Genomic DNA, 23722 nt, shown 5'->3' on the forward strand with positions numbered 1-23722 from the left:
AGTGTTTGAGTACAGAAGTTCTTTGGAGCGTACTAGTTTCAAATCCCAGCCCTGCTATTTTGTAACTGTAATGGGCGAGTTAATTAAACCTCTCTGTGCCTTAGTTCTCTCACCTGTAAAATGGGAATAATGGTTAGTACCTATATTATAGGATTAGATAAACTAATATCTACAAAGGTCTTGGAATATAAAGCAAGTCCTAAATAAATGTAAAATATATACAATTGAAGTATGGCTATAGGGGTGCCTGGGTGGCTCAGTCGGTTAGGCGTCTGCCTTTGGCTCAGGTCGTGATCCCAGCGTCCTGGTATCGAGCCCCGTGTTAGGCTCCCTGCTTAGCAGGAAGCCTGCTTCCCCCTCTCCCTCTGCTACTTCCCCTGCTTGGGCTCTCTCGCTCTCTCTGTCAAATAAATAAATAAAATCTTTTTTAAAAAATATGGCTATAATATAAAAAGGCTACAGATAGAGAAGTAGGTATTCGTTGGGCTTTTTATTACTGAATAATAGAGGATATTAAGTACCTGTTCCTCTTGCCCATGACATCTGGTTTACCTTCCTTCCTTTGATCAGGTATGCTAAACATTTTAAATGATACTTATATTCTTCTTATATTCTTGTAGTGTAGTTTATGTAGTTAGGTAAATCAACATATATTTTATCATCATTGCAGAGTGCATAGATTGCAGTGCATCTAAGATTTCACCTCTGCTGCAGAATATACTCTGAAAGAATTACATTGGTAAGGAAAATAACACTGCCATTGCCAACTTTATCTGCCAATCACTAGTAGTTAACTTTCTATGAAAGAGTTAAGCATGTTGCTGTATCAAATATTCAGTTAGTCATTAATTAAAGTAGAACAAATTCAGTATTTTTTTATTCAGCAGATTAACCAAAACCCACCATGTTTGCAATTTATATTCATCCTGTAAACTGCATATGCATTAAACATTTCCATCTGGAGTCCCGATGATTGTTTTTCTCCCATCTCATGCTTGATAAGCTGTTACTGATTAGACAGGGAATTCTGACGCTGTTGAAAGCACAGATTTTTTTAAAACTCTATCACCTTCATGTTCTGTACTTCTGTACTTCTTAACAGATCTTGCTTGATGTCTGCAGGTTCCATTTTGGCTGTAGTCCAGGTAGAAGCCATAAATCCCCTGGCCACAGTGGTTTAACACAGACAACCTTATTCTGTGTCTCCCTCATTTTTCTTTTATTAAAAAAAATGTTTTACTATCTACTCTAATTTATATCTTCTTTCTTCTCTCTTGGTTTGATCCTAAACCTTAACTTACCCTGTGCTGTCCTCTGTAAAACATAACTGGCATATTTTGATGCATTGTATTTTCTAATCATTGTTATAGAGACTTCATGTGTTTTGACTCATTTAACCCTCACTATGTTAGGAAGTGGGTGTTATTATTCCCACTTAATAGATAAGGATCCTGAGACCACAGGGAGGTTGAATAACATCCTCAAGATCAAACAGCCAGAAAGTAGTAGAGCTCAGCATGAACCCAAACACACCAATTCTAGGGTCCATGCATCCAGCTACCATACCATGGGTCTTAAAGAGCTGACTCCTTATCCCTCAGGTAGTAGGACAAGTACTTGGAGATGTAGCTCCTGTGACAAACATTCAGAAGAGCTACACCCTTCATCTTCCTAAATACTGTACATCCTGACTTTTTGGGTTGTCCAATAGGAGGCATTTAATGGATGAAAAATAGAGTATGGTCTGTGTGGTGTTAATGATAAAAATGATAACATCAAACACAACAATGATTATGTAGCCTCTATTTTTCAAGATTCACCATCTGTTTATCTTTTCACATTCAGTGTTTGTAACTCCAGATGATTACTCTCATGTGTCATTAATAACATGTATTTTACATATTTTTTAATCTAGGGCTCAGAGGAGTGCCTGGGTGGTTCATTTGGTTAAGTGTCTGCCTTTGGCTCAGGCCATGATCTCAGGGTCCTGGGATTGAGCCCTCTGTCAGGCTCCCTGCTTAGTGGGGAGTCTGCTTCTCCCTCTTCCCCTCCCCCTGCTCATACTCTTCTCACTTTCTCTCAAATAAATGAATAAAATCTTAAAAAAAAAAATAAACAAGGTCTCAGAAAAGTGATATTTCATTTTTTTTTAAGTAGGCTCAATGCACAGGGCTTGACCTCATTACCGTGTGATCAAAACCTGGGCTGAGATTGGGACGCCTGGGTGGCTCAGTTGGTTAAGCAACTGCCTTCAGCTCAGGTCATGATCCTGGAGTCCCGGGATCAAGTCCCGCATCGGGCTCCCTGCTCGGCAGGGAGTCTGCTTCTCCCTCTGACCCTCCCCCCTCTCATGCTCTCTCTCTCTCATTCTCTCTCTCAAATAAATAAATAAAAATATTAAAAAAAAAAAACAAACCTGGGATGAGATCAAAAGTCTGACACTTAACTGACTGAGCCACCCAGGTGCCCCAGAAAAGTGATATTTCTTATAAAAGGCCACCATGTTAGTGAGAAGTAGGATCAGAATTCAAATTATACTTCTTTTTTTTCCCCTATAGTTACATGCTTTCTTTTCTATTAATTGGTTATTTAGTCTACAGAGGTCTGATGAACATGAGATACATCCAGCTAGGTCACATATACCCCTAATCAGAAGGTTATTGATATTATAACCAGATCTCTCCCTAGCCTCTTCTTGTATGTTACAAACATGATCCTTTGGATTTGTGCATATTTCCAAAACCATCCTGTCACTATGCTTAGAGGTATTAAGTATAAGGGAATGAGTGTTTCAAGGTAATCTCCCACTATGGAAACATTGGAATGATTATTTAAGGTAAAAATGTTTTAATTGTTGCAAAGGTACATGGATTTATTTTTTGCACTTTATATTTGGTTTATATGTCATATGAATCTTTGTGCCCCCAGTGTTTTGCCCATCGTAAAGGAGAAGCTTAATAAATGTTGACTAAGTGAATAAATTAAATAGTTAATAAATTAATGCATACGTGAAACAATAGAAAAAAATCACCTTTGTGTCTACAGTGGTCAGCAAATGCAATTAGAAGGTCAGGAGTATCTATAAAAATATTTATTTTTTCAACTAATATCCTACATTTGTATAGTTTTTGTTTTCTGTTGCATTTCTTTTTTTTTATTTTATTATGTTAATCACCATACATTACATCATTAGTTCTTGATGTAGTGTTCCATGATTCATTGTTTGCGTATAACAATGAAAGTGCATTTGTATAGTTTTATGATAGCATAGAGTAGTATATTTTTGTATCATTCAAGTCTGGATCATTTCTTATCTTTCTGCCTCTTGTCAGCTAGTGATCACAGTCTTGCTGTATGTTTTCAGTCAATTCAGACACCTTCCTTTTCCCTAGTTTCTCCCAGCCTGTTCATGCATCCACAGGCAAGTGTCGACTTTAGCTAAGTATGCCAAAAGGTGAGAAAGATTGAAATGATGCAAACGAAAATGAAGAGAACTTGAAAGATTACCCACAGCATTTTTAACTTCCCCTCACATATTAAACAAATACTTAAATTTTATTTCATATGAAATCAATATAGTGCATACTCAACAAAATGAAATTTCTGAATTCCTGCCTTCAAAGAATATGTAGTCTAGTGGAGGAGACAGATATTGAACACACTATAATGCTAAGATTCAAGAACCACAAAGTGTGATTTTCACAAAGAAATAGTCTTCATGATTTCAGGTAATGCTGCATAGTCAGGTGATATTGAAGCTGCACTGAATAAATGGTTATGAATGTATGAGAAAGTCGACCCACAAGTGGGTAGTTGAGAGGCCTTTATTCAACAACATAGGTCATTGTCTCTTTGTTCCTCATCAGCTCCTATAGGATTCACTCCATATTCTAACATAGGATCTGTCTTTTCCCTTTAAGAACTGCAATCTGTGTTTTTCTCTCTTGAGTCTGTGCCAAAACCAAAATGAGCACTCTTAACCACTTACCGTGTAAAAAAACAGGACAATAACTAATCCTAATTTATTAAAGCAAACTTGTTAAAATAGGAATATTATAAGTTCTTGTTTATTTTATTTTTTAAATGTAATTTTCATTTTATTTTTAAATTTTATTCTTTATTTGAGAGAGAGAATGTGTAGGAACATGATGGGGGGAGGAGGGGCAGAGGAAGAGGAAGAAGCAGACTCCCCACTGAGAAGAGAGTCTGTTGCAAGGCTGGATCCCAGGATCCCAAGATTGTGACCCGGGCCGAAGGCAGATGCTTAACTGACTGAGCCACCCAGGCGCCCCTGTAAGCTCCTGTTTAGATGCAGCCCTATGTTGTGCTGATGTCTGTTGACGCTGCTCTGCCACAGCGGGAGTTGTCTGTGCTCGGCTTGTGCCACCAGAAGGAAACCGGATGAGATGGTTCATATGCTGGTCCATAAAAAGAAGGGAACTAGGGGATCAGCAGCTTCTAGTTAATAGTTTTAGAATAAAAATGTTTCTAAAACTGGCAGACTACAGTTCACAGTGACCCTTGATCATTATTCAGGGGTCTGTTCAAGCAGGAAAGACAATCATTTCATTGAAATTTATGTGTTTGTGTGTGTATACATATACATATAAGTATATATGTGTCTATATGTGTATAAATATTTGTATATTTTGTACGTACGTATTTATGGTGTTGAAGTGAACCATTGGCTGAACTTGGAGCAACAGAGAGCAGGCTACCTCATTTTAAGATTAAAAGTAGTGATTATTATACAGTTTTTTGTGAGTATGGGGTTGTGGGCTAGCCAAAATGTAGCCATGCCATTTAATACTTCAAGTCAAGTTTATATTGATGAATTATTGATAATTTAATTCTTTGCTGTCCATTAACTCAACAGTTTGAGTATTTATAGATATACAGTATTATAAAATCGACTGGGTGACTCCGTTGGTTAAGTGTTCAACTCTTAATTTCAGCTCAGGTCATGATTTCAGGGTCCTGGGATTGAGCCCTGCGTCAGGCTCCCCCACTCAGTGGGGAGTCTGGTTGAGATTCTCTCTCTCCCTCTTCCCTTTCCCTGCTTTCTTTTCCCCATGCTTGCTCTCTCTCTCAAACAAATAAAATAATCTTTAAGAAATACAAATAATTTGCTTAAGAAAAGCATTGAAATAGAGCATCTTTAATGACTTTGTTATTCATCTCCTACTATTATCTTTGTCTTTATCCCTTTTTTCTGGTCTAGAAAACAATATGATAGGTGATACCTCTCCTACAACCATACACTTGCTGTTTGTAAGAGCTAGAAATCCATAGATTTTTGTAAAAATGTAAAAGTTTTACTGTATGTCATCTGGCCAGTCCTTCAGAGCTGATTATATATTTTTAAATTCTTTTTATGCCTAATCATTTTATAAGTGTGTTGCTACCCATTATGTTCTTCAGAAACTCTTGCATGTCATCTTCCGATGCAGTGATCTGGAGACATAGATGATCAGTAGCAGTGAGCAGATCATTTGCATCTGCAATCCAAATGCTCAGTGTGTTTCTATAGAAATTATATAGCTGTTACATACACAAAAAAGTTCTGTAAGTCAAACAGTAGTCAAAATAAATTTGCCTTTAAACCCTGGAGCCTCATTGTAACACACCTTGAAATGATAGGAAATCCAATGAGGCATGCCACCAAAAGCAGTTTCCTACAGGAAGTTCTAAGAAAATTCATTATAATGTTTTCAACTTTAATACTAATCAATGGCATAAACTCTAAGAAACATTTAATAGGGATATTATTAGAGGGGCATTTTAATGGGAATATAATGAAAATAGTGAATCACATTGTTTAAGTAGCAAAAAAAGGCTACCTCTTGGCTTAATGAGTTTTGAACGAGGAGAGGTTTGAAGAATGAATTTAAAGAAAAGGAACAAGAGTACGAAACAAAGAAGAAAATAGATATAAAGAAGCAAGAGTGACACTGATAAGAGAAAATAACAAGGCAACTTAGTATTGATGCCCTTAATAATAGAATTACATCCTTTGACTGTGCTTTTTTTTGACATACCCACAGAAAATATTTAATTTCTGCATCCTCCTTCCTGTAACTCTATCAAATAATTTTTGTCTGGGAAAGAACAGATTTCATCCTTAATAGGATAAAAAATTGTCAAAAAAAGTATAGGCAAAACCTCTGTAAAGTATAGCACAGAAATTTAAAAAGTCCGATAGGGTTAATTGTTGCCTCTATTATCTCCTCCTATGGGGGTAGGGGGTGATTTTATTCTTGCTTCTGTTGTGATTGGGAGGATGCTGTCATTGGGAGGAAGGAGGCACCAGTAGGTGTGACTGTGTGTGCAGCTCTTCCCATTACCATTGTTGGTGGTTGCTGTCTGCGTGGTGGAACTTCAAAGACTCCGGGAGCTTTGCTTCCAGTTGAGTTACTGTTTTCTTAACTGTTCTCTGGGGCCTCGAGCTTCCTTTGTAGTATTTCTTTACTTTGAGTTAAGTGCTGTTTCCATTAAGGTCTTTAAAACTTTAAGCATCCTTAAATACGTATGTCTTAATGTGAATTCTTTTATCAGATACTTTGCAGTTGTGTCTATTTTTGTGCCGAATGGGCGAGAGGGGAGTGGACAGTCACTGAAACGGAAGGACACCCTAGAGAAATGTCCATTTTCATTGGAGGTTTTGAAATCATTAGCCAGCCCTAGCACTAGATGTAAGCGGTGTAAGGACGATTTTTGTATATATATTATATCCTGGTATCTTCACCAGCACCAGACTTCAATGCTTTGCTCTATCTGCCTGTTGATGTCTATAAATGCTCTTCTTAACAGGTCTTCACATGGCTATGCATAAAACCTTTATAAATAGCACCCACTGCTGCTTACAGCAGAGCCACTGAGAAAAACATTTTTGTCTGGCTGTTCTCCCAAATGTCTGAAACTTTGCACTTTTTGTTTTATTTTAACTTGATTTAGCTAATATATTCTTAACCACAGCGTTGTGACTTAGCAATTGAGACATTTTCTTCCATCTTGAACTCTTCAGAATCTCATCAAATTTAGTTATAAAAATACAAAAATTGAAAGCAAGTCTACTTTGTTATAAATCTAGACTAAATTTGGTAAATTTAAATGTATAAAAAAGAGGTTACACTTAATGCATACATTCAACCAGATGTTGTGATAGTGAATTCTTTTATTCAATAAATATTAGTTGCTTTCTGGATAGAAAATCCATGACCTATACAGAAATTCTGGCGTATGTTATGCTGCCATGGACATAATCATGAATGAGGGCCTTGCGTTCAGGTGTCAGTTTGAAATTTTTTATCTGATGTTGTATGGATAAGACAGCTGCCCTCACTCTATACCTCATAGTGAGAGGGCTGTGCCAGACCTCCAAAATGCTTGTTTGCCCCGAAATGTTATTTAGTACATCAAAGAGAAGACACAGAATAGATGGAATCACTTGTTATTTCCCTTTCACTTTATTTCTCTATATTTTGCTGCCTACCTCACTGGGGAACAAAATAAGCTACATGAGTGAAAGCAGCATAACCGAACAGTAAGTAGGGAGGGTCCTGTAGTCACCAAGCATGGCACTTAAATTTATCCTTAATCCTTGATGCTACTGTAATAATATAAGCCTGTTCTTCCAGCCCTGAATCAATGGTGCCAAGTGGGTGGATTAGAATATTCATTATTTCAAATCAATTAAACAACCCAGTATATGACAGTAATGAAAGCTGATGTTTATTAGCAGCTTACAATGTACCAGATATTGTTTTCAATGTTTTACATTTATTAACTCATCCACTTTTACAGTTGTATAAGTATGCTATGTGATTGCCCTCACCTTTTGACAACCAAAGAAACTGAAGCTTAGAGAAGCTTTGTAACTTACTAAGGCTCTGTAGCTATCAGGCTATAAAGCAGGAATTAGAATCCTGTCAGTTTTCACTAAATCTCTCTGTGGCTTGTTAACCAGGGTTAATGACACTAAAGATACAAAATCCTTACCTTGATTTAGTAGGAAAGATAGATATGAAAAAATGTATCTTTAATATTTACAACAAAAGCTGTGCAGTTTTGTTAAAGCTAAATACTAGCAGAAAGGGAGGAAACAAGGGACATTTAGCTGAATATGGCCAAGTCTTTGATTTTATACCTGCTCAAGGTCATACATTCATTCTCACTGGCAACAAGCATTTGTAGCCATGAAAATGTTTTCCTTTATTCAGATAAGTAATTTTGTTCCCATGTTCTAGAACGAAAATAATTCCATTTTTTAATTATATGTCTCTTTAAACATTATCAAGGCAATAAGAATATAAATTAATCATTACTCTATCATTATAAATTATTTTGTTAGATTCCACTTCTGGAAGCTTCCATATAATAAACAACATTGTTTTCTTTGTAAAAATTGACAATATGGACAATTATATGTAGTGTTTATAATGTAACAGTTTTACTCTAATCTGCAAATTTTGACACTATATAAATTTAGCTGGTTGTTCAAGGTAGTCACCCATGGAAATGTTTTAATGTTTGTGGATTTTATGTTTTAAAATTGTCTTTGGGAATGTCTCATTGTTAGTGTGTTGAAATAATTAGGAAATGTGAATATGCTCTAAAATTCAGAATTCTGCCATTCCAGAATCTGATTTAAAATCAAAATTGAGAGGGCGCCTGGGTGGCTCAGTTGGTTAAGCGACTGCCTTCGGCTCAGGTCATGATCCTGGAGTCCCGGGATCGAGTCCCGCATCGGGCTCCCTGCTTGGCGGGGAGTCTGCTTCTCCCTCTGACCCTCCCCCCTCTCATGTGCTTTCTCTCTCTTTCTCTCTCTCAAATAAATAAATAAAATCTTTAAAAAAAAATCAAAATTGAGAATACATGAACAGCCCTTTGTAAACTTGTTGCCCAGAGTAAGAGATGCTTAATTTTGGAGCTGAAGGGAATCTGAGAGGTTATCTGTCCTTCCTCTTTACTGTATAGGTGATAGGTGCAGAGAGTGAATTGACTTCCCTAAGTGTTAGGTCTGAGGTCTCTGGGTTCAGGTCCAGCACTTTTCTGAAGCCTGATGGGATGGTCATAATGCTGTTGATACAACTACATCTTGTGTCATGAGAAAGCTGGGTATCACTTGAATTTTCTAATAAATTTCCTACCACAGCATGCCATTTATCCTCCCTGAGTGAAGATATGTGCTTTGCTTCTAGGTCTACATTAAGAGAAGCTCAACCATTGACATTTTAAGGACTTACCCGCCCTACTATGAATAGCACTTATAACAATGTTATGTCTGTCATGCCTTGGGAAGTGCATAAATTGTTAGGATTGACCTAAACTGTAAAAAATGTCAAATGCAGAAAGTTGAAAATAGGATATTTAGGCACTGTATCAAAATGTGTCTTGTTTCCAAATTCAGTTCTTTTCTTAATAGCACCCCTCCCCCTAGAAAAACTTTTCTAAAATTAATGTGAATTGGTGACATTTGTCTGCTCTTATATTTCCTGAATTCAAAATATTCCCTTTTTATGGTTACAAAATTCTGCTGTTTCATCAATAGATTTCTAACATTTTCAGTAGCTCAAGCTTTTATTCAAAAGAAAATGCCAGATCTCTTGAAGAGAAACCCTTGATTTATGTTAGGAAGAGAAATTCAAAGTATAAATTATACAAAAGAATATCTAAAATTCTTAAAATATAAGAAGTCAACTTCAAGTTTATTTATAGCCTTAAAGTAATTTAGGGTTTAGAGGGTAGGCAGACTAATATTCCCATTCTGATAGACTCAGTAAAATTTGTATTTTTAGGTTGTAAATGTTGAGAAGACTATTTCCTATAAGGTCAGAAAAAACAGGCAGTATTCAGATGGCTAAATAACAAAGAAAATTCTGGGCCTTATCTCATAGGAAATGTAAATGGGACTGTGGTTTGTATTCTGTGATTCCCCAGGAATCTGAGGTTCTACACAATGTAGGGGAGGCCTGTGGCTGGCCGAAGAATTAAACGGACATACGGCAGATTAACAGGAGAAAAACATGCAAATTTTATTTAATATTTTTATGTGTACATGAGAGTCTTCAGAAGAAAAACAAAGACCCAGAGAAGCCATTAGGCACCAAAAATATTTTAAACAAAGAATAATAAATTGTAAGGATGTGACAAGACAAAGGGGCTTGGGCTAGGGGCAGAAAATTGAGGGGCAGTGATTAGGAAGTATTGGGGGGAAACTGATGGAAAATAGGTGTTATTTTGTAGGTTTGTTTGTATAAGACCTCATATCCGTTTTGGTGTCGACTATCAGTCTCTGGTAGTAAGAATGTTACTGTTCTCTTCCCCATGCAGAGAAGGCATCTCTTTCATGGGAAATTTTATGACCTGTGTTTAGGATGAAAGAGTGGAGGGGCCAAGAACCCTTCCTGCATTTTCCTGTCTCTCAAGCGCCTTCAGCTCAAAGTAATTAATATGCTGAAGTGGTATATTTTGGGGTGGCATGTTCTGAACCCCTTCAGTATCAGTGTGCTACTAACACAGGACTTACTGTTTTATAAAATACTTAGTGAATAATAATTAGATACGTAAACTACAGAGTTTAGGTGCAGCAAGCATGTGAAAAATGAAAGACTTACCGTTGTACGTTCTGTCTGTAAGTCACTTGTACTAAGTGCATGTTCACACAGTGGGAAGGAGAAAGGGAGTGCATTTGTCAGATCAAAGCATTCAGCACTGCACTCCTCTGTGAAGAGATTTGCAGTTTGCTGATCATTTTCCTCAAGGATATTTAAATATTTCTTTGTTACATTTTCACTTTCATATATGTGGTATTTAAAAATGCCTCCTTATTTTTCTATTTGAAGGAATTAATGCAACGTAAATACAGTCAGTTCTCATTATCCACAGTAGTTATGTCCTATACATAATAGTTGCCATGAAGACTGAATTAGCAAATACTGAACCATTGCTCCCAGAAGAAATGCAGGTTGGGCTCCTATGAGCCTCTGGTCACTACATTTTTGTCAACCAATCAATACGTAACGTTGCTTTATTTGTGTTTGTATTTAAAGGCATCTCATCTAGTATATCTCATGGATTCATTAACATTGAACTCACAGTTAACAGCACTATAACTCAAGCCTGAACACAGTTTATCGAACACGTGCATTTTCTCCATAAGGCACATCGTGACTTTCTTGCAGCTTGGGAGCACTGCACAGCACTTCAGCGCTGCTCTTGGGAGACAGACAATTTAGAAAGCTGAGTCATCCCCAAAACAACAAAATGCAAAACATATGGCACTAAATTGTGAAAGGGACACTTGTTTTTTATATAGTATGAAAACTGAATCAAGAACCTAGAGCATTGTCTTATTTGATCTGAGCTGGTAATGTGAGCATCAGGTGACGCAAATTTTTGGCCCCTCTTCACATGTCCATGAGTGGGGATGCACCTAAATTTTAGCGAGTAGGCAAATTTGCACATACAGCATCTGCCAGTAGTGAAGGGCCAGTTGTACTTGTTAATTGGAAATACTTGAAAAAATGTAGAGTTTTCTATCCAAAAATCTCAATGAGTGAATGAGTCAAGCTCAGGTTAATGGTGTGTTGTTTTTTTTTTCTTTTTTCTTCTGCTCTTCTTCCCTTCCTTTCTCCCTCCTTCCCTTTCTCCCTTCCTTCCTTTTTATGCATAGTATGGTAGCACAGAGTAGTATATCTTTGTATCATATGATAACTGTTAAAACTTGTTTGTTTTTTTAACCATTCACTCTTTTGTTTAACACTAGCCAACTAAAGAATTTGCCTTTTAAGAAATAAAATTCCTTGTTAATACATACTGCAGTAATTCACAGATAAATTATATCATGGAAAATGAAATTTTCGGAGTGATCCATGTAGTCTTCTATTTTGATAATATTCCAGTTTAAAGAGATGTGCAGCCAAATAAAAATTATCTGTGAGGCACTAGCTAGCAGCCTCTGCTTAATATGACCCCGAATCAGCTGTTCAACATTTAAAAATAGAGAGATTTCATTAAAATATTAGATCTCTGAACTTTCTTGAAAACTGAACATTTGAATACCAGCAGAGTTGCTACATAGCGTCAGGTGGATAGAGACCACCTCTCACATAATATATCCCAAACCCTCCCTATTGTTTCTCAGCTATCAAAACTGAATTTTAAGTCCATTTATTTAGCATCTTTTCCTTGTTGTTGTTTTTTAAATCAGGGACATATTTTCTCTGTTACGCATGTATCTCTATCAAAAGTAAAAAAGTGAAAGATAATGGTTTTTACATCAAACCAGCAACACCAGTTTGCATGGAGTGCTTGTCCCCTCTGAACATCGAAGTTCTGACTTCTAATTTCAGGCGCTTCCAATTTTTTTTTTAGCACTGTCATGGCTGATTTTCTGCACAAGTGGTAGGAGCATTGCTCATTTCTAGAAGTGAATTAATTTGGCTTGCTCACCAGGGACTCATTAGGCATGCAGGTGTCATGAAGTAATGGACGGCACCCAAATTCACAGTGGATCAGATTCCCTCCAGTGCCCCAGTCACTGAGGTGTGCTGACTACCAGGCCACAGAGTACTGTTTAGTGTTTTACCAGACAGGACCCAACCGCTCTAGTGGAGAGGAGAGAGCACACATATTCTGGGCTTTATTATTCCTATTTTATGGTTGATGTAAAAGATTCACCCAAAGGTATGAGAAATCAAACCAAAAATAAAGCAAAACTATAATGTACTACATCCTTTGTATAAACTCAAAACATACTAAGCATATGACCTGTCTCTTGCAAGTGAGTGCAAATCATTTGTACCAACTCATTTGCCTTTCAGAGAAGTATAGAAAGTAAATAAATTAAAAATGACCACCTTTATTAGTCTGTATTGCCAGTTGTCCAGGAAACTGTAGAGGCTGTTGGGGAAGTGGATACTGTTTGGAAAAATACTGATTTTACATTTTGAGAATAATGTTATTTTTTTAAGGTATGGATTTGAATGAGATAGAGCATTAAATGTGGGATAGCTACAGAATTGATACACCTCTCAGATTCTTCCTAAAAATTAGGGTTGTGCAAATAATTGAATTTAAATATTCCTATTTCAGAGAGGAATTTTTGAGATTTTGTTTTCGTTTTTAAGGTAGTTTCAATTCCATTAAAAATTCTGTTGCTTTTGGGGTATTAGATTTGTCATATTATGAGAGAAAACTCTGCCTATAAATACTAATCTGAAAATCTTCAATTATAGAAGCCTTAACCATTTAAAAATTCTGAGTAGCAACAATGCATCATCAAAAAGCTTTGCATTCCTTGAATGGAGCACTGGGTATGATATGCAAACAATGAATCATGGAACACTACATCAAAAACTAATGATGTAATGTATGGTGATTAACATAACATAATACAAAAATTAAGAAAAAGCTTTGCATTCTTTAATGACAGTTACCTTCTGAATTATGGCTTGGTATAATCTTTGTCAACACTACTAGACCATCAGCTTCTTTGGGGAAAGGTCTTTGCTGTCTTTTCCTCTGCACTGTCTTCCACCCTTTCCACTCTCTGATAATCAACACAGGAGATGCCTTTCCAAGATGCAAATCTGAACATGCACCTTCCCCTAAAGATGCCATCGTTACTCACAAAGACTCCTGACTTCTACGTGGAGCATTAGGTCCTTCATGTACCAATTCTAACCCTGCCCATGATACATGACCCTTATATAAAGTCACACAGAACTACTGAGCTCTATAAAATAGTCAAAATATGCTGTTTCCCCATCTGTCTGGATTCCTTGTTCCATCTTACTTCTATTTTACCGGGAGAGTTTACCTATTAGTTCTTTCTTAAAACTTCATCTCTTTACTTCAGTGGCCCCACATTCCTGGCACAGTGCTATGGGTGTAAAAGTTACTTCAGAGGATGCTAGTTGGTATCAGACATTTGATAATGGTTTCTAAATGTACCATAAAAGGGACATTTGCGTATCTAGCCAACATTTCTAAGATTTTTTTTCTTGCTTGGCCAAAAGTTTGATTTTTCCCTTCTTCTCTTTTTTAAGATGCAGTAAGGGAATTTTCTGCAGAGGGTGTATTAGAATATAGTGTATCTGAAGTACAGTAAGGCCAGTGGTGGGTGTGTTTTAAAATACAGTATATTGATCTAAAATTTAAGGTATTATAAGGCTGACATATCAGGAAATAACTGCCACTAAAAGAGTTTATTATAGTTCCCAAGAGGAATGCCATAGGGGCCAGGAGGGGGAGCACAAAGGGAAGCACTGGGTCAATCAGGAGGCAAGAGCCTTAATTGTGGCTTCTGCAGGAAGGAAAAGTGAGGCAGGGCAGCAGGCTCTGGGGCACAGGGACTGTCTCCAGGTTGTCTGTTACTTAACCTGAGGTGATGAGGATGGATGGATAGTGGCCTTGAGTGTGAGAGCCTGATGGAGGAGATAGCTGGGCTGGGCTGTAGGCTCTGGATTGGTTTGTATTTGGAGAGTGCGCTTGTAGGAATTGGCTAACCCTGGAAGGGGCAAACCCCAGATGGGAAAGCCAGGATGAAGACAATGGAAGACACAGCTAATACAGAGGGGAAAGTGGAAGCATGCTATGGCATCTGCAAGAAATGGTCAAGGATAATTATCTTTTTCTCAGTGTTATATAAATTACCGTGAAAGTAGTGGCTCAGAACAAGTCCCTAGATCAAATTGCTATCCTTTAGCTTATGTAGTATTGAAATTTGACCCCAACACTGACAACAATGTTTTAAATGGATCTAGAAACAGAAGTAAGTTTAACTGAATAGTGATAAAATATATCTGGAATAAATGTTAGGAATAATAAAATACATTTTGGGGGTTAATTAATGTCTGGTTCCTTTTTTCATCCGTGGAATATTTACTTAAGTTTTATTATTCTAGATAGTCTTCTCCTAAGCAGAAAAATAGATTGTGTATGGTCAAAAACTGTAGAGCTATTTTCAGTAAACAGCAATATTACCAGAAAGAAGGCAAGTCTAATTTGTTTGACTTTTCGATTTACAAAAATAAATAAAAATAGCTTCCACATGGATTTCCTACAATAGATTTTATGCTAATTTTCAGAAATTGCTTATTATCTCTGCATTATCAGATGTATTAGAGCTATAACCCTGGTCAGAATAATATCAGTCTGATTTTCTGATGTCTTATGTGGTATGTGTGTGGAGGTATGAGTATGAGAATGACCATTTTAGGTGAAGCAGAGAGAACCTCAGTTTTGAATTTTAGAAAATTACTAATATTTCCCTGAGTCTTATTCAAGTGGGCCCACCTTGTGATTAGCAAATCATGACTCATGACACATTATAGTTTCTCATGAAATAATCCAGTAATAAAAATATAGAGAGCAAGTCCATCTTGCTTTTTTATAAAATGTTATAAAATATCAATATATATCTCAAGTTAGTATTAAATTCATAAAAAAGAAAGTGTCTTTTAAATTTATTCATTTAAAAGAAAAATATATATACATTTTGTATTTAAATTCATACTAGAGTTAAATGTTTTAGTCTTTGACTTATAAAGAACTCCAGTGTGAGAATAAAAGCATTTCATGTTTTAAACTACTTATTCATATCAGAAGCCCACAGTTGTAATATTTATATAAATACATGCCACTAAATCATGCATAAGTCTGTACTCTTAGTAAACTGCATTGTACCAGGTATGGTTTTGAAGGAAAATAAAAACAGTAGAGGTCTCCTTTTGCCTTGTCTCAAACACCAATTACATTTAGATTAGTTTAAGAAGTATTTATTGTGCCAGAAATACAAAGTAGAACAGTCCAGAATCTGTACCTTAGGAAAGCTTAAAATCCACAGAGGAAATCAGACCCATCAAGAGATCATTTTAACATAAGATGAGAAGTGATAGGATAAAAGTGTGCAAGGGTGCCATGGGATGGTTGGCAAGGGCTATTTCGTACAAGGAAAGCTTTTCTAGTAGGTGAAAATTATCTGAAACTTGGAGGATGCCTAAACTTTATATATCTATATCTATATCTATATCTATATCTATATCTGTATCTGTATCTGTATCTGTATCTATATCTATATCTATATAGCTGTTTGTTGAAAAAAAAGAGCACTTAAAAAAAAAAAAGAAAGAAAGAAAGAAAAGAGCACAGCACAAGGGAAGGTACTAGGTTGTGAGCAAGGGATCCAGTCAGTTTACCACAGTTAGCACATAAAGAGAAAAATGGCATTAAAATGTGAGCCGTGGAAGAAGGCAGGGTCTCTATCGTGGAAGTTTTTGCAGGCCATGATGGAGAGGTTTTTGGGGACAAAGTTTGTTTCAGGAAGATCTTTTTAGCTTCTGTGTGGAGGATAGATTTAAGGGATATTAGACTGGAGGATGGGAATTGTCCACTAGCGATATTAATGCAGTAGACACTGTGAAAGGTGATGGTAGCCTGGTGGTTGTGCCTACGAAGTAAGCCATTTGTTTGAAAACTGTAGATGTGCTATATTTCACAGGGCTTTGAACTGAGTGAATGTGGGCACGTGAGACAGGGAGATGCTGAAGAAAGCCTCCGATCTCTGTCTTGGGTGGATAATGGATACAAGAGCAGGAACATGGGCCCAGAGAAGGAATTACATGTTGGAATAATCTAACACGTAGAGTTAGATTTGCCTGTGGAAAGTCCATGTGGATCTTCTAGGCAGTTAGATACTGGAGTCCAGTTTTATGGAAAAATAACACAAGGCTCCTGTGATGATGATATTGTTATTCTACCATGAGTTTTCAGGTACCTAAGGGCAAAGCAACACATTTTAAGGAGAAATGTTACACAAAATGTGAGATGCTGACCTTCATGAAAGAGCCTTGAAGTTTTTTGTTTTTGTTTTGTTTTTTTCCCAAAATAGAAGTGACTTTTCACAGTCTATATCTAGATAATTTTTTGAAGGATTTGGAGAAGGCTCTTTTGCTGCTATTACTCTAAATTAACTGTTATTGATATTTTGGGATCTATTTTAACTATTTATTTAGGTTTAGATCACAAATATATTGAAAGAAAAGGCAGTGGGTTGGAAGAAAAAATTAATCAGATCAAAGCAGTGTGCAGATGAGATGAGATAGATCATGTTCCTCCAGAGTTAATGCCTGTTGGTTGAGTAATACTGAGTCAGTTAATAATAATGGAGTGAATTCCACCTTCCAACCACAAAAAGTAGCCTAATATTACCATTCTTTTTCTCCGGTAGTTGAAACCTTGGATATATGAATATATAGCACCAAGAAAGAATGATTCCTGAAATTTCTTGCAACCTAGTGATTCTCATTTCTAATGAAGAAGTATAAAACAATACTGTCTATAATGCTGTAATCCAATTTATCGAAATAAGAATGACAACATATAATCATTTAACAAATACTGAATGAGTATCAACTGTTTCTGAGGCACTAAGTACTGGGTATCAGGGTGAAGGGTGGAGAAACACAAAGTCTCTGATGCATACATTTTCAGAGGAGGAGAGTGTGTATCATGCTATAAATGTATAAGCACATAAATATGTTAGGTAGAGATAAATGCTGTCAAGAATAGGAGTGAGTGGAAAGAGTAAAGATGGCATGCATGCTATTTTGTAAAGAATGGTCAACATATCCAAAATATTGACCTCTGACTTAGAAAAAGAATATATAGATTTACATTTATGCAACATTTGCAAAACTAAGCAAATTCCACCTTTTATAGTGTTTTTAAACTTTACTTTCAGAGCAGAGGGAGGGAGAGAGAAAGGGGGAGAGAATCTCAACTCAGGTCAAGCATGGAGCCCCACGTGGGGCTCAATTTCACGTCCCTGAGATCATGACCAGAGCCAAAACCAAGAGTCAGTTGCTTAACCAGCTGAACCACCCAGGCGCTACTACATTTTTTTTTTTCAAATAGAATAAATTACCATTTCAAATTATATATATTCTTACTTTATTTAAGTGCCTTGGTGCATAAAGGTCAGTAAAACATACTAATTAGCTAAAACATACAATTTCCCAACTAACATTTATAAATATTACATTACCCAAAACTCAAGCTGCTTATCAGTGAACATTTTGAACCATAACCAGAGGAAATGACATTCTTGTCTATCTCCACTGCCCCTATATACACACCCACACTCCCCCCATACACATGTACACCACACATCTATGCATATATCTGTATATATAATAATGTATGGGTAATCCCATATATTAAATAGGGAGGTAGGTGGATAGATAAGCAAATGTGTGAACATCTAGAAGGCTATGCACCAACCTTTCATCCATATTGATTATATTGGTGATCTCCTATGTTTGGGATTCACTTTATACATTCTCTGTTTCTGTATTTAATTTCCTTTCAATAGTAAACACATACTAAATTTGTAGTAAAAAAATAGAGCAAAGGTATTTTTTAAATATTAAAATCTTTAGATGGTAAACCCTCCTCTCCAAAATATCTTCTCCAAAGCCAGAAAGTAAAGACTAACAATGAAATTAAAAAGAAAAGCAAAAAACCTTCTCTCCCATGATGTTTTGATGAACTGGGCACGTTACCAGCTCTCTGAGTTATTGTTAGAAACAAAATTGTGGAAGCACTGTGATTTTGCATTCACTCTTTGACTAGCCATTGTTGTTGCTCAGATTGCTTAAACAGTTCAACCATACATATTTAATCACTGCATAGAAAACTTAATTCTAGGGAGTGATAAGCAATCAGGGTAATAGGGGGAAAAAAGTGGCTTGTCCCAAAATAAGCACAACATATTATTAGATGTCGAATGAAATTTAAATACACTTTTGTAGAAAATAGATTTAAATTGATAGATTTTACAATATCCCAGACTCTCTTAAAAGTGTATGGTATGTATTTCTGTATGAACTTTATTATCACAGATTATTTCTAGGAATTTTGTGATTTCAAAGACAACTCTGAGCTCACATATGCATGCTGATATTATGCAAGCTTTAACCAAGTTATAGAAGATCAACTTTGATTTCATAATGTAAGAGGTATGGCTTGCAGAGCATTTTATCAGTTTCTCAAATGACCACTGACCACTTACCAGTTGTAAGATGAGGCTTAGTTCACACTAATAGTGTTCCTTTATGTTTTTGCTAATATTCTAGGACTCTCTGAAGAAATAAACCATGCCCATCCTTTCTCTCACTTTTTCCATGGCCCCCAAAATGAGGAAGAGAGGCACCAACATTTGTACTACTCTGTACCTGGAACTGATTGTAGGTTTTGATTTAGAAGAAGATACGGGAGGGGTGGATTCTTTCCTCTGCCTAAGCTCAGGGAACATTTACTTCCTGAGAGATGAATGGGGAATATTTTATGTCAATTAATATATATTGAAGGTGTATAAAACAATGATGTGTCTATTATTCAACTGTCACTGACATGAAATTGACTGCAAAATTACTTTCTGGAGTTCAGAATTTACTCCTTCCTCCTGACTTTTCGTTTATGCACTTTTCAAGACAAAAAGTAATTTCTACCAACTGCTGGATTATAAATTCAACCTGGGATCTTATAATCAGATTCCATTTTTTTTCTCTCTTACCTCTCATCACAGATGATAAAGATACTGCAATTGGAATTCAGCTGTGACCGTATAGATGATTAAGCTAGAGTCTAATTGGCTTTGCAGTGTTAGCAGAAGCCTAAATTTAATGGACGATTTTCCCCCCATAGTAAAATAAACCTCTGTGATTTACAGTCTTAGAGAACAGAATTTTGTTGATTAAGAAGGTCTTTTTATGGACAGTAAAGAATTGACTATAAGAATGAAAACTTAAAGTGTGAAGTTATATTTCTCTTTATGAACTTTTTTGAATGCAACAGTTCTCAAATAAGAAATAAGAGCAAAACTTGTAATGGCAAGTAGTGCACAAAAAGAGTGAATGTAGCCGTGGTAGCTCTGCGTGTCCACTGAGGCTTCCGTGGGTGGCGTGCTCTTACGACCTGGGGTCTGGGGGCCACAGTATTCCCTGTGGCAATGGAAGTAAACAGGGGCCAGAGAACTAGGACATGAGACAAGAAAATATTTCTCCAGCAGGCTTTAAACTTGCTATTAGTTTTCTCCAGTGTCACTGTGAAATTCTTTAGCAAGAATTTACTCCAAACTAAGAGGCAGGCTTCATTCAGGCTTGTAATTCTAAAGTAATTAGAGCTATCCAGTTTGACTAGGTTTTCTATTATTTAAAATTAAAAGCTAAGAGAAACAGATTTTTAAAAATATTTGTAATGACAAAGGTCTAATTATGATAACAAGGTTTCTATTTGTACTCAAAATCTGCTCTGAATAATTACAGTTCATCTTCGAGCCATTCCATGGATTTGGAACCTGTTAACCAGTAGTGCATAATAAATAAGATTCATGTCATTTTCCATTTCTGGTGTGAATAAGTAGCAGTTATGAAACCAATCATAACTGCATAACCAGGCACCACCATCGCCTGTTTCTGAGGGTGGTGATAAAATTGTTCATATTTTTTAAAAGTTTATATAATTTCATGTCTTCAGTAAAATTTTCTAAAATCAAATTAGAGCTACTCTAGTCATAGTGTATTTGTTCTTCTATCACATATATGGGTGAGGATGTCTTTGTTCAGTGTAGTCATAAACATGGGCAGCCATTCCAAAGAGAAGAGGCTAACAAGAAATTTGAGACAGATATGAGGTCCAAGAGCAAAGAGCAAGAAGCTTCTTGTAGTTCACTTAGCTATAAACTCTGGGTACTACCATAGAGTTTACCGAAAATGGGAGTAGAATATAAAAACCACTAGAAAAATGAGTAGACCATCAAACCCCGCATTCCAGAATCCTTCGTTCTTTTGTCAAAAAATAAATTTGTGAGCAAAATGTATATTTAAAAATCATGAGTAATTAGTCCCATTTAAGAAGGAAAATATTAAAATCTCATAATATGTCAAGGATTAAAAATTTTACTTCTTTCAGGTGAAGTCCAGAAAAATTTGAAGCATATAAGTCATTAATGGAATTTGTTTTTAGTATTACGATTAGAGTAAGATTTGATACTAATAAAGGTTTCTTTGATCATTTTTTATGCCTGTCTTCCATAAAATTTATTTCAGAACACACAATTAAACCAAAAGAAGAAACAGAACAAGAACACAGATCTCCAGATTCTTCAGGAAAAACCACTTCTTTATCATTTATTCTGTACAGAGACCCAGTGAAAGTGGGCATATTTCACACTGGGTGGTGAAATACAGGAAATAAAATAAAATGTTATGTGTTTCTTCGTTTAGGGGCTGATGTTATCAATTTTGATGGCAACGTTGTGTTACCATATAGATTCAGAAACAAGAAGATGAAAACACTGAAAGATGTCATTGCCTTGAAATTTAAAACCTCTGAAAGTGAAGGAGTGATCTTGCATGGGGAAGGACAGCAAGGGGATTACATTACCCTGGAACTGAAAAAAGCCAAGTTGGTCTTCAGCTTAAACCTAGGTATGTTCTGACTTTTGACACCATTCTGTCCATTTATTAATCTTCCCATTAGTAAAATGCTGATGCTTAATCCTTAAAGTGTAAATTATAAAAAAGCAGTTCTCGTTATGTTATTAAATCATCTTTAATCCATAGTGGTTTAATCCATTTTAGTCCATATATACTTAGTCATTAAAAAATAATTGTTATGTACTCATCCTAAGCAAGGTACTATACTAGCAACTGAGATGCAGTAGTGAACAAATAGAGAAGGTCCTTGAGTTCATGAAATTTATGACCTAGTGGAGGAGTCAGACAATATATTATCTATTATTATTTTAAAACAACTAAATCAAAAGCAATGACTTCAAATAATGATAGGTAGTATGAAATCAATTAAATAAACTAAAATGATAAAGGATACTGCAGAGACAAGAAGGGTCCACATTAGAGTATGTATTGAGGAACATTCTCCCCGAGAAGATACACAAGCTGAGATTTTAGGACTGAAATTAGCCATGAAAATATTAGGGAGGAGAGCATTGCAAGGTAGCAGTCACTACTGACAAAAATCTGGCATGCTCAAGGAATAGGAAGGAGGCTGGTGTGGGTAGATGAAGTGAGTCAGTGGGAGAGAAGACAAGATCTGAAAGTTGGGGATTGTTCAAGTCCTGTAAGATCCTGTACGGCATGGTAAAGGTTTATTATTATTTAAGAAAGAGAAGCTGTTGGTAGGCTTTAAACTATATGGCATCACGATCTTATTTTTTTTTTTATAAAGGTTTTTATTTATTTGACAGAGAGATAGAGAGCACAAGTAGGCAGAGTGGCAGTCAGAGGGAGAGAGAGAAGCAGGCTTCCCGCTGAGCAGGGAACCCGACACGGAGCTCGATCCCAGGACCCTGGGATCATGACCCGAGCTGAAGGCAGCTGCCCAACCAACTGAGCCACCCAGGCGCCCCATCACGATCTTATTTTTAAAAGTATACTGAGAGTCCTGTGAAAGAAGATGTTTGCATTTGCGTGGGAGTCAAAGCCAGACTTCTGTATAAGGCAAGGGAGAGATGGCCCTGGCTTGCAGAGGTGGCTGTCAGTGGAGATGAAGGAAGTAGGTCTAGTTAGGAGGTGATTTTAGTGGTAAGTTCAGCATGATTTGTAATGAGAAAGAACGAGAATAAGTGAAGGATAATTCCTAGACACCTAAGGGACTTAAGTGCCATTTTCAGAAGTAGAGGCGACTCTATAGTTTCTCTACAGAGTTTCTTCTAACAAAGGATTATTAGTTTCCTCTAATAAGAGGAGGTCTAAAATGGACATGGTGTATTTTAGTTGCTTATTAGACATCAGAATTGAGATTTCTATTAGGGAGTTACGTGTATGAATGAGATTGAGAGGTGTTACCTGGAGACTGAGGGGAATAGGCAGTGAGCAGGAGGTATCAGAGACCAGGGAAAGAAAAAAGGCCGCTATTGTGTTGAATTCACCTAAGATGGAAACAGGCAGGTGACTGTTGGCTTAGGCCCCGTAGAGGTTACAGTCGATTTTCCCTCAGTGGAATAGAAAGGACAGTAGTTTTACTGACATAGGTTAAGAAAAGACGAGAAATGTGGAACTGAATTTTTTAAACAAAATATAACTAGAAATCAGATAATCATGAATCAGAGAAATAAAATATTGACTGGAAAATAGTTCCTGTTTTGTTTTGGGTTTTTGTTGTTTTTAAGCATTTTTAAGTCTCTTGCTTGGCTAAAAATTTCAGGATTTATGCAAGAAGTTTTTGGAGGGCATCGCACATTCCGTAAATTTTTCTGTTGTAAATAATAACAGATGGGCACCTGGGTGGCTCAGTCGTTAAGCGTTGGCCTTCGGCTCAGGTCATGATCCCGGAGTCCTGGGATTGAGTCCCACATTGGGCTCCCTGCTCGGCGGGAAGCCTGCTTCTCCTTCTCCCACTCCCCCTGCTTGTGTTCCTGCTTTTGCTATCTCTGTCTCTGTCAAAAAAATAAAATCTTTAAAAAATAATAAAACAGAATTCTACAAAAATATTATATCTAAAATATATTAATAGCTAAAGTTCATATGTTAAATGCATCCCAGTACAAAGCTACAAAACTAAAGATAAGAACACAAAAACAGATCCTGCATTTTTGACTTGCTTATCAGTCTGAGTGGTCTCCAGACATTCTAGAATAATGGCTTGTGTTCTACATACTAAATTTATTACTTTGAAAATCAGTATTATACTAAAA

General features: G+C 36.4%; 1 protein-coding gene across 1 annotated transcript in view; it reads left to right on the forward strand.

Moving 5' to 3' along the window:
- The window catches only part of CNTNAP2 (contactin associated protein 2), a 1539511-nt gene that overhangs the window by 475687 nt on the left and 1040102 nt on the right, over positions 1 to 23722 (forward strand). The window contains exon 7 of the mRNA XM_035021319.1: positions 21291 to 21494. Coding sequence (XP_034877210.1) covers positions 21291 to 21494 — 204 coding nt within the window. The remainder of the gene's footprint in view (positions 1 to 21290; positions 21495 to 23722) is intronic.

The sequence above is a fragment of the Mirounga leonina genome, unplaced genomic scaffold, assembly GCF_011800145.1.
Source record: "Mirounga leonina isolate KUSES-001 unplaced genomic scaffold, KU_Mleo_1.0 Mir_174, whole genome shotgun sequence".
NCBI lineage: Eukaryota > Metazoa > Chordata > Mammalia > Carnivora > Phocidae > Mirounga > Mirounga leonina.